The sequence below is a fragment of the Nicotiana attenuata genome, unplaced genomic scaffold, assembly GCF_001879085.1.
Source record: "Nicotiana attenuata strain UT unplaced genomic scaffold, NIATTr2, whole genome shotgun sequence".
In the NCBI taxonomy this organism is placed as follows: domain Eukaryota; kingdom Viridiplantae; phylum Streptophyta; class Magnoliopsida; order Solanales; family Solanaceae; genus Nicotiana; species Nicotiana attenuata.
In genome coordinates, this window is record NW_017671102.1 from 145,863 (window position 1) to 156,727 (window position 10,865).

The 10,865-nt window shown below is 36.2% G+C and overlaps 1 protein-coding gene across 1 annotated transcript; it reads left to right on the top strand.

The window, feature by feature from the left end:
- The first annotated feature begins 3,195 nt into the window (after positions 1 to 3,195).
- LOC109205945 (putative glucose-6-phosphate 1-epimerase) lies at positions 3,196 to 10,543 on the top strand. The gene is made up of 8 exons (XM_019368713.1): positions 3,196 to 4,720; positions 4,901 to 4,975; positions 6,252 to 6,308; positions 6,385 to 6,536; positions 6,793 to 6,927; positions 8,313 to 8,415; positions 9,731 to 9,830; positions 10,093 to 10,543. The coding sequence occupies exons 1-8, from the start codon at positions 4,610 to 4,612 to the stop codon at positions 10,302 to 10,304; spliced, it is 945 nt and encodes a 314-aa protein (XP_019224258.1). The 5' UTR covers positions 3,196 to 4,609; the 3' UTR covers positions 10,305 to 10,543.
- Positions 10,544 to 10,865: the final 322 nt, after the last annotated feature.

The window sequence follows — 10,865 nt, forward strand, 5'->3', positions numbered from 1 at the left end:
CAGACTCATTCCTGAACTGAAAAAAACGGGACTTGTAACAATTTAGTTTCATTTGTGCAGTTGTATACATATGGAGAACCTACTTTAGAGTGACAAACAAGAGCATATTACGATGCGTTGACATCATCTCCCATATGTACTGCTCCGACAGTTTGCAAGACAAGATTATGGAACTGTTAACTATTGAAAAAGTTTCTAATTAATTTCATAACAATATTAAGAATTTAAATTTATGTTGTGGTCAAAATAAATTTTGTATAACTAAGATAGTTTTTTTCCCTTTATATTTGATCATGTAGTTGTTCGTGAAAAAGATCAATGTTAACTTTCATTTAAGTTCGGGAAAAAATAATTGATTATTAGCAAGTAGTATATCATGAAAGGCTCAAGGGTGAGTCCACTTAGACTTATTATGCCATTATATAAGGGTAAGACATCAGGTTTGAGTCCTGGTGCACTATGATGATAAGAATTAGATTTGAGTCCCAACTCATTATGGCCTAACATGCCTTTATATGGGTAAAGCATTGGGTTTGAGTCCCAATGCACCATATTGATGACATAATGATGACTAAAGAAAAATAAAGTATTTTTCATGAAAAAGTTTGAAGCTTGTCCCACTTAATTTGCTTCATTCTTGAAGTGAATGAGTAGCTAACAGTGCATAATAAGTCTAAATAAGACAAGTGGTTGACCAATGAACGTGGGTTTGCCAAAGACCAAAATAATATAGTCATCATTATGGTAAATGTAAAAAAGAGAACAATAAGGGTTCTTAAAATAATCCTTCAAAGGTGAAGGAATTGTCTATCAATATAGTCTGTAAATATGAGGCACGCTCAGACGATTATAGTCCATTTTTGAAAGAATGCGACTTGTGACAAGCATTGCAAATGCAGACTCATTCCTGAAAGAATGCGACTTGTGACAAGATATCGCAATTGCGACATCCGCAACTGGTAAAAGAGAGGGAAAACGGGATTTAGCTCATTTCTTTCAAACTCTTAACCCTAAACACCCTAGAGACAATTTTTCCAAGAGTTTTTCTTTCTAAATTCATTGGTAAGCAACTCTAATCTATTTCCTTTCAATTATCCATTACTTTTCATGTGTTTTCAGCGTTAAATCTAGGATTTTCATGGTAGAAATTGGAGATCTGGATAGAATTAGGGACATTTGTAAATTTGGGAATTAGACCTCGAATTAAGGTCGAATTTTGGAACAAATCACATAACCATGCTCGGCGGTGAATGGGTAATCGGGTTTTGGTTCGAATCTCGGGTTTTGACTAAGCGGGCCCGGGGTTGACTTTTTGGAAAAAGGGTAAAGATCTTAACTTTATGTATTGTAATTGATTTTCCTAGCATTATTTGATTTTATTGAGTCAATTTTAGATAGATTCGATTGGTTTGGAGGCGAATTTTAGAGGAAAGGCCCCGGTTGAGCTTTGATTTGATTGCGGAGCGAGGTAAGTGTCATGGTTAACCTTGACTTGAGGGATTAGGACTTGTTTGCCTATTTGCTACGTGATTAAATGTGTGGGTACAATGTATATGTGAGGTGACGATTACTTATGCGTTGTTGTTGGGTTAAAGCATGCGGGTGGAACTTGTTTCCTTGTGATTTATTGCCTCTTTAATTACGATGTCTATGCTTAGGTTAGGTTATTACTTATTTGATCATTCTTTCCGTATTTATTTCTTATTTAGTAATTGCTGAGTATTTTGGAAGTTGAAGTTGGTACCTTGGCATCATATATGACGTTAAATACAAATCTTCGCATTATTTACTTCCCGAATTCATATTATCATTGTTCCATGGTAAGGAAGAGTGTTAAAGTACGAAGGGTGATGTCAGGCCATTGCATTTATCTCATTTATTGATTTATACATTGTGAGGAGGAGAATTAAAGCATGAAGGGTCATGTCGTGCCATTTATATCATTTATTCATTATATTGTGGCAAGGGAGAGAATAAAAGCACGAAGGGTGATATCGTGCCATTTCATGTTACTTATGTCATCATTTCATGGTAAGGATGAGAGTAAAAGCACGAAGGGTGATGCCGTGCCATATTTATATTATCGGTTCATCTGTCTTCATTGTTGATGATTTATTTGGCTGTTACGTGATGTTACTCCTACTGTAGTTATCGTATCCTTCCCCTTTCTCATGTCCAATCCCAGTTTATATATTGTCAATCTCTGTGTTTATTACTGCTTCGTATATATACTTGAACAAGTTTATTTACATAGGTGTCCTGTCATATCCTTGTCACTACCTCGTCGAGGTTAGGCTCGACACTTATGGACTGCATTGGGTCGATTGTACTCATACTATACTTCTGCACTTCTTGTGCAGATTTGGGTATTGGTCCCAGCGGTGCGTGAGGTGCTTCAGCTCGGATCATTGCATACGGAGACATGAGGTAGATCTGCTAGCGTCCGCAGACCTTGGAGTCCCCTTCCTCTTTCCTCTTTTACTGTTCATTTCCTTCGAAATAGTTGTATTTATTTCAGACTCTGTTTGTAGAACTTCTAGTTGCTCGTGTACTCGTGACTGCGGATCTTTGGGAGTAGATATTATTGCATGACTTATGCTGGTGTTCTAGTAGATCGAATTCCTACCTCTCGTTATCTATCATCATTTGTTTAAACTATTAAATTTGGCTATTTGACTATCTCACGTCGGCTTGCCTAGCAAGTGGATGTTAGGCACCATCACGACCCCGAAGTTGGGATTCTGGGTCGTGATTGTTTGGGTACGTGAAGAGGAGAAACACAGATGCTCCTATTAGGACGTATGAGAGGTTGGCCATGGCGAGTTTGAGAAGAGGTAAAGGTAAGCCAGAGAAGTGTTGGGGGAGATGTAATTAGGGATGACATGGCGCTGCTTTAGCTTATTGAGGACATGACCCTTAATAGAAGGGTGTGGAGGTCGAGAATTAAAGTAAATGGTTAGTAGGTAGTCGAGAGTTTTCTCTTTCCTTACCAGTAGTATTAGTAGCACTATTACTTCATATTATTTCGTTCGCTTCAGTTGTCTTGTTTTCCTGTTGTTAATGTGTGGTGCTACTTCTTCTTTTTCTTCTTCTCTTTTTTTTTTTTCTCTTCTTTTCCTTTTCTTCTTATTCTTCTTCCTTTCTCTTCCTTTTTCACCTTTTCTTGAGCCGATAGTTTATTGGAACGACATCTTTACCTTCACCAGATAGAGATAAGGTGAAGTTTATTGGAAACTCCACTTATGAGGTTTGTTGATTTTTTTTTGTTGTTGTTGAAGGGAACACATATTCATCAAGTAATCAAGCCAAAACAAAGTTGCTTGAGGGAAACATCCTTGTTCTCTAAATGAGGAGTAAGTAACACGAGTTGCATACGATAAAGCTATCCGAACAAGAGAATGAGCCACTTTATTAGTATCCCGGTTACATAGAATTGGTTCATCAAAGAAAAACAATCCCTAATTATGCTACCAAATTTCGAGAAATTAGGCACGATAAGAAAGAAAAACACACACACACCTGCCACTTCTCTCACTTAAAGCAGTCTGAGAAATTAAAAAACCGAAGAAGTGTCGCAATCCCCAAATATGCCTCTTTTTTCCCAAAACTTGACCGTTTTGTACATCTTCTTTGTACTTCCTCTATCACCACGTCCTCCTCCTTCCTCTCCCCAACATACTGTATATATAAAAAGATTTTATTTTTTCACATTTATTGTTAGTGAATATTTTTGCCTGCAAACCCAGGTTTTATTTAATATTCAGTTCTTGTTCAGTTTTTAATTAAATCTATATTACTCTTAATTAATGTAAAATTTAACTTCTTGTTTCCAGTTTGTTTGCATCACACTCCAGTTCCACTGTGCACTAAATAATAAAATTCACATTTTCCTTCTTTTTTTTTTTTTTTTAATATTTATCATTTTTTCTTGGTTTCTTGAACTGGGTTTATCTTAAAGTTAAATGCTTATTCTGAAAATTTTATGGAATTATTGGTATATTTACACTACATTCTCAGTTTTCTCAAATGGGGTTTCTCTAAATTTGTGGTATTATGAAGTAATAAGGAGGAAACTGCTTGTTTTCAATTTTGAAACTCAAGATTTGAATTGGGACTTGAAAATCTTGAAATTTTGAGATTAATTTATATATTAGGAATTCATAGAAGTTTGTTTGTAGTGCAGTTAAAGTTTCCCTCCTATATTTGTTTGTTTTATTGTCCATTAACTTTCAATATTTTTAGTTGTCTTTTTCTTAGGTAAATGTCACATTGCCTTGCCATGAATTTAGGCTGGGATTAGAATACTTTTGAACAATTGCCAAATGTCATATTTTGTATGTTTTACTTCTGTTGCTGATGTTGTTTGTTACAAAGTGGAAGTTTGATTTGAGTAAATGTAAATTGTATCTGAGTTGTATAGTGGGAAGGTACATTATAAGAATTTTGGATTACATTTGAGGTTCACTAGATTACAAATTTTTTCCAGAGAGGATTGTGTTAAGTTAGTCGAAACGAATCCTCCAATTTATTGGCATTGTCAGTTTCCGGGTTCAGATAGCATAAATAAGGGTTTTCAAGGCTGTAATAAGGCATTGAGTGCTTTTGGGAAATGGGGCACTATGCACCTGTCTGGGATCATAGGGCTTCGGTCGAAGTAACGAAAGATCCGAGTGGTATGAATCAGGTCACGCTTCGTAACCCTAAGGGTGCCTCTGTACGGGTTAGAATCTCTAAACCAATCTGTTAGTTTAATTATATGTAATGATTTTATGATTCTAAATCGTCTGTTAGATCTGCAATCAATTAAAGAGAACTGTCATTGATGTTGTTATTTGACTCGGTTTGGAAATGAAAGACAATTTCCCTAATACGGCTATTGACCCTTTTTGTCAAAATTCAGGTTAGCTTGCTCGGAGGACAAGTTACTTCTTGGCGGAATGATCGAGGTGAAGAGCTCCTATTCACCAGCAGTAAGGTGGAGGTTTCCATTTCAGTATTAGTAAAATTCTTACATTGGCTAATTTGATGAATGATACGAGTGTCTTGCCTGGCGATCCAAATTTTTCGTTGTAAGGTCGATGTCATGTGAATTAAATACAGGAATTTAGATTAAAGGTTTCTAATATCGTAGCAAAAGAATTGGCGAAAGTTTTTACTCTTTTAGATGCTTACGCAAGTAGATCATCTCTGTGCTGATAAGAAATGCTAATTAAAGTGAAGTTCAGTGTTTATTTTCTTGTAGATTAGAAAAGTGAACTGGCAGTGTAGTCACTAGTTCAGATTGCTGTTGAAATTCCAGATGTCGAGGTGAATTCCTTGTTTATGAGGTGGTCATTCGAACAGGTAGAGAATGGAGAGAGCCCTCTTTTATAAGGAAATAATTAATGATAGCTATTGAGATTGCTGAAAGATGAGAATAGTAGTGTTGGTTGGGCTAGTCATATGCTCCTCTGTCCGATTTTCATCAATGTACTTTCTATTTCAGTCGGTCCCAGAATGTTATCTTTTTCAAAATGGTAAATCCTTCTCTTTACCAACAATTTAACTAATACTATAAATTATTAAGTACTGTTTTACATTAGTTCAAATTTAATAGTATACAAATTAAATACCTGAAACACTTCTCTACCAAGTTCATCTCTATGCAAATGTTTTGCGCTTAAATCTTTGTTTAAGTCAAAGAGAGTCCAATACAGTTGGCATTTGAAGATAAGATTAGTAAGGTGATTCTTCTAATTTATCTTGTCAGCAGTAGAGATATTTGTAAGCATGAAAGAATGACTGTAAATCAATATATGTCATTATAGTGGGCGTAGAATGTTTCACCTTGGTGCTTTATTATGTACACAGGGTAGTAAAACCAGTTTGTGTTATAGAATAAGTGTGGAAAGCTGTTTCAATAATCTTATACTCTGAAAATAAGATTAACAGTGGTGAATTGTAACATGAACATGACTAAATTGGTTGTAGTTTCCCCATTATCTTGATGAATCATTTCTCTGGACAGAAGAAGACTATATAAACACTTCCTCGGGATTCCTTTAGTTCATACGGCTTGTTGGAAAACCCATCATTACTTGATTTATCTGATCCCCCCATTTTCCCTATTATTAATGTTGTTACTTTCTTTCTCTTTCCTCCCTTATTCAAAAAGGAGAATCTCGTGCTAAAAAGCGTGTAGGTTCGAGTCCTCTGCAAAGCATAATAATATTGAGTATGCGTATTTACAAACAATTGCCTTTACAATTTAGGGCATCGTCAAATCTTCGAAAGCTGTACGAGGAGGAATCTCTGTTTTCTTTCCCCAGGTACCTTTAGAGGCTCATATCTTTGATAAATTTCTGCCGAATAACAGATCACGTGATTATCCTACTTATGCTGCAGTATGGAGTTGAGCAACATGGATCTGCGAGAAACAAAAATTGGACCATTGAAGACGACGCTCCATCTCTAAACTCTTTTGATACCCAAGGAAAATCTTTTGTTGACTTGCTGCTCAAACCATCAGAAGATGATCTGAAGTTCTGGCCTCATGCGTATGATCTTCACTTTGTAGTCACCCAATTAAGAACACTTAATTTGGTCTAGCAAATTTTGCCATGATATTATGCAGCTAATATGAAACAAGATGTCAAAATGCTTTCAAAAAAAGTTATGCGAGTCGAATTTTGCTGCTAGAAATGAAAGTGGAATTTTAACGGGCTACAAAATTGAGTCTTTCAGTTCCATGGTTACTGTTCACAGCTGTAGCTTTCAAAGTTGTCCGTAAATATCTTTCTTCTAATGTTTCAGCTTTGAGTTTCGGCTTCGGGTTTCTCTTGCATCAGATGGAAGCTTGTCCTTGATATCTCGTATAAGAAATATCAGCGGCAAACCGTTCAGCTTCTCATTTGCGTACCAAACATATTTCTCTGTTTCTGACATAAGGTATGTGCTTTCTCGTCGTTTTCATATTCATGAATTTTACTTACTTCATCATGTCTATCAGCAATTTTATTAAAATTTAAGTTTTCCTGGAAAAGCTTGAAAGCTATTCAAACTTAAGAGAAGAAAGAAGAGGAAGCAGTTTCATTGTATATCATTGTTCATTTAAATGTTTGAGCATCTCTTAAGAGATTGATGAATTTATTTTCTTGACAAAATACATAGTTTACCCATCGATCTTGTACCCAAATCCCTCTTACACACTTGTTCACCACGGGAACAATATTACACACTCAAAACTTTCAAAAGTGTGTCAATTACACACCACTTTTGACCGGTCCAAGTAATAGTCTTACTGTGTATAACACGCGCGTCTCTAAATTAGAAGGATCGTTTTAATCGCCCAACCCTTTTAAAGATCTGACCCGCTCAAATAAAAAAATCCAGCATTCAGTGCACCACCTTCCCCATCACTGCACCACCTTCTCCACCGTTGCAACCCCTTCTTCTTTGTAAAAAAAAACTCTACCATAGTTAGCACAAAAACACTAGTTCCAACACCAAAATAGATACACACAAACAACATACCCAAAGAACTTCACCGGCCGGAATTTTACTTGAAACTCCATTTTCGACCATCCTTTCTTTTATGGCATTATCTTTTCCTTTTCACAAAACTCAATAATGATGAGCCAAAAGAAAATAACGAAAAGGAAAATTTTTCAGACCTTTATTTGGCACAATTGAAAGAACCACTAAGGCCACTTTGTCAACAAAATTCCAAAACAAAAAATTGAAAACATAACTTCTTCTGCAATTCTGCCCTTCTCACTGACACAACTGCCACCACGAATCTTTCAGAGAAATTTCGGATCTTGAGCAACCAAAAGAACAAGTAGAAGGGGAGAAGGTTGAATCGCGAAAGAAGCGAAATAGGGGGAGGGATGAAACCTTGGGGGGGGGGGGGGGGAGGGCATCTAGAGAATATAATGCAGATGGGGGAGGTTTGAATTGGGAAGAAGACACACGGGGTGGGGGGTTGGGGGTTTGGGGCGGGGAAGAAGACAAGAGCGGGAGGGGTTATTTTTTCTTTCTTTTTTTATTTGTTAATTGGTGTAAAAAGGAAAAAAATTTAAAAATTAGACACGTGGATTCTTTATAAAACTTAAATGAAATTTTTAGCATTTGCGCGTCTGTTTGATGTGAAGAACACGCGGGTGCCACATAGCTATAGTGGTGTTTTGTTGACACACTTTTGAAAGGTTTGAGTGTGTAATATTATCCCCGTGATGAACAGGTGTGTAAGAGGGATTTGAGTACAACGTCGATGGGTAAACTATGTATTTTGCCTATTTTCTTTTAGAACTTAACATGAATCTTATCCACAGTGAAGTGCGGCTAGAAGGTTTAGAAACACTGGACTATCGTGACAATTTGTGCAAGAAAGAACTCTTTACGGAACAAGGAGATGCCATAACATTTGAGGCTGAGGTAAATCTATTTATCTCAAAAGTTTGTAATTTTAGATGTTCGATTAGTTGAAATCTTAAACTTTAGGTGGTATTGTGAACCGCATTTTGAATAATGACTCAACTTAGATATTTGATATGTCCCTTGGTATTTAACACTGAGCTACACGGCAGTTTAGGTGCCACACCCGTGTCGACACGACACTAGTATGAGTGTGGGTATGGGATCCGTATCAGATCTGGTCAAATAATTTTGGGTACTTTGACCAAGACGGACGGAAAAATTCGAGACAAAATACAATTTGATTCCTGAAATCAGAACCAAAACTAGAGTAACTTTGAAGGAAATAGCATACCTTATCTAGGAAATCAATACTTTACTTATCTACAACTTGAGAATAAAAAAGAAATCCACACTTTACAAGCTATACGTAAGTATTCCACAAAATTTCTCATAATTTAGAAATTTTTTACATTTTTTATTTTTTAAAATTATCTTTAGCCGGATCCCCGCACCCGTATCCGTACTAGGATCCGTATCGCCATATCTTAGAATTTACATCTCGAAGGATCCAACCTCTAGATCCGCACCCGTATTGAACACCCGCACCCGTGTCTGAGCAACTTAGCTACACGGAAGGCGGAGACAAATAGGGAAGCATCTTACGATTGATATGTTCTGAATTTCAATAAGAAATTTTTTTCTGAATTTTGGACAGAGAGAATAAGTTATTTTCCTTTTCTTTCGATGACCATAGCCAAGTCCAATTGATCTGGAATTGCAGGAAGTACCCTTTTTGTTTTTCCTGAATTTCCACTTCAAAGTTAAATTGTCTTAGCATTATCTTTACGGTCTCTCTACATATTGTGTTAGTGGCACCCCTTGATTTTTCATTTTACTGGAGCAATGACATTTAACATAATATTCCCTCTGTCTCAATTTATGTGACATTCTTTCCTTTTTAATCAGTCCAAAAAGAATGACATATTTATATATTTAGTCATTTTAACTTTAAACTTCCCGTTTTACACTTAATGAGATATTTTATAGCCGCATAAATTTCTTTGGCTTGTTTTAGTCCACAAGTTTCAAAAGTCTTTCTTTCTTTCTTAAACTCGTGCTCAGTCAATAGCATCACACAAATTGGGACTGAAGGAGTAATAGATGTGGTTTTCTCTGAATTGTATTTGGAAGTTGCTTAACTTAAAGCACTTAGCTGCTTGCCATATCTTTCAGATCTGGAGCTTTTAGTTCTACTTTAGTAAATTGGATGTGTTAATCCCCTTGTTCAACTATAAGGAGTTTGGGCTTTAAAATTCTTTGTTATTTCTTTCAGATTGACCGCGTCTACCATAGTTCCCCAAATTGCATTGCTGTTCTTGATCATGAAAGGAAGCGAACATATCTGATAAGAAAGGAAGGGTTACCAGATATTGGTAAGTTGCTTCAGTTCAACATCATTCTAACAAGAGGATTCGAAAAATTGCTAGAATGCCAGCACTTGTGACTTGAACTTTCAACCTAAACCAATTTTCAGCCACCTTTGCCTCTGCACTTGGAGTTTCCTTTGTCAAGAGGATTCAACAATTTATATATATACGAAAAAGATTTGGTTTTACCCTATTTGCACAGTGCTAAGTTTCTCCGTCCCTTCCTATGACTAAACCTTCTGTACCTGTTGCATCTTGTCTTGTTCAGTGCTATGGAATCCCTGGGAAAAGAAATCCAGAGCAATGGTGGATCTTGGCGACGCAGAGTACAGGAAGATGCTTTGTGTTGATGGGGCAGCAATAGAAAAACCCATAACTTTGAAGCCAGGAAAGGAGTGGACGGGTCGCGTGGAGCTTGTGGTTATACCATCAACCCTTTGCAGCGACTTTAGTCCCTCGAAACATGTTAGAAATCGCTAAATTGCTTAGCGAGAGAATGTAGACTATTTTAAGTAGTTTCTACTTTCTCTAGGATGGGATCCATTTGCTAAATGACAGTGTAATCGACAGCCAGTGATTGTCAGTGGTTGCTCCACTGTCTTATATTTTGAAAAAGGGAAAGGTTTTCTAGACTATAATTCTTTTATGTTCTGAAAGAGGGAAAGTTTTCTAGACTATAATTGTTTTATGTTTTGAAAGAGGGAAAGTTTTCTAGACTATAATTGTTCCATTGCAGTACAATTTTTGTGTCTGGCTTTTATATATATATATATTATATATATATATATATATATATATATATATATATATATATATATATATATATATATATATATATATATATTGACGGTGGTGTCCAGGTCAGCTTGCACGAATGACATAACTCCCCTAGTCTATCACGTATTTGTTACCTCCCACCAGCATCAGTGTTGAAGCTGCGAATGTCACACCTTTAAATGCTGAACTTCTATGTGTGATCGGGGTGAAAAGCGAAAGTGAAGGATAAATATATATTTCTTTTTGGTAAAGGATAAAGAAATT

Excerpts from the sequence above, each read along its gene's own strand:
- LOC109205945 (XM_019368713.1), top strand. The coding sequence starts at position 4,610 with ATGGGGCACTATGCACCTGTCTGGGATCATAGGGCTTCGGTCGAAGTA. Across the intron at positions 6,309-6,384 it reads TCTCTGTTTTCTTTCCCCAG|TATGGAGTTGAGCAACATGG; the intron begins GTACCTTTAGAG and ends CTTATGCTGCAG. Across the intron at positions 6,928-8,312 it reads TTCTCTGTTTCTGACATAAG|TGAAGTGCGGCTAGAAGGTT; the intron begins GTATGTGCTTTC and ends TCTTATCCACAG.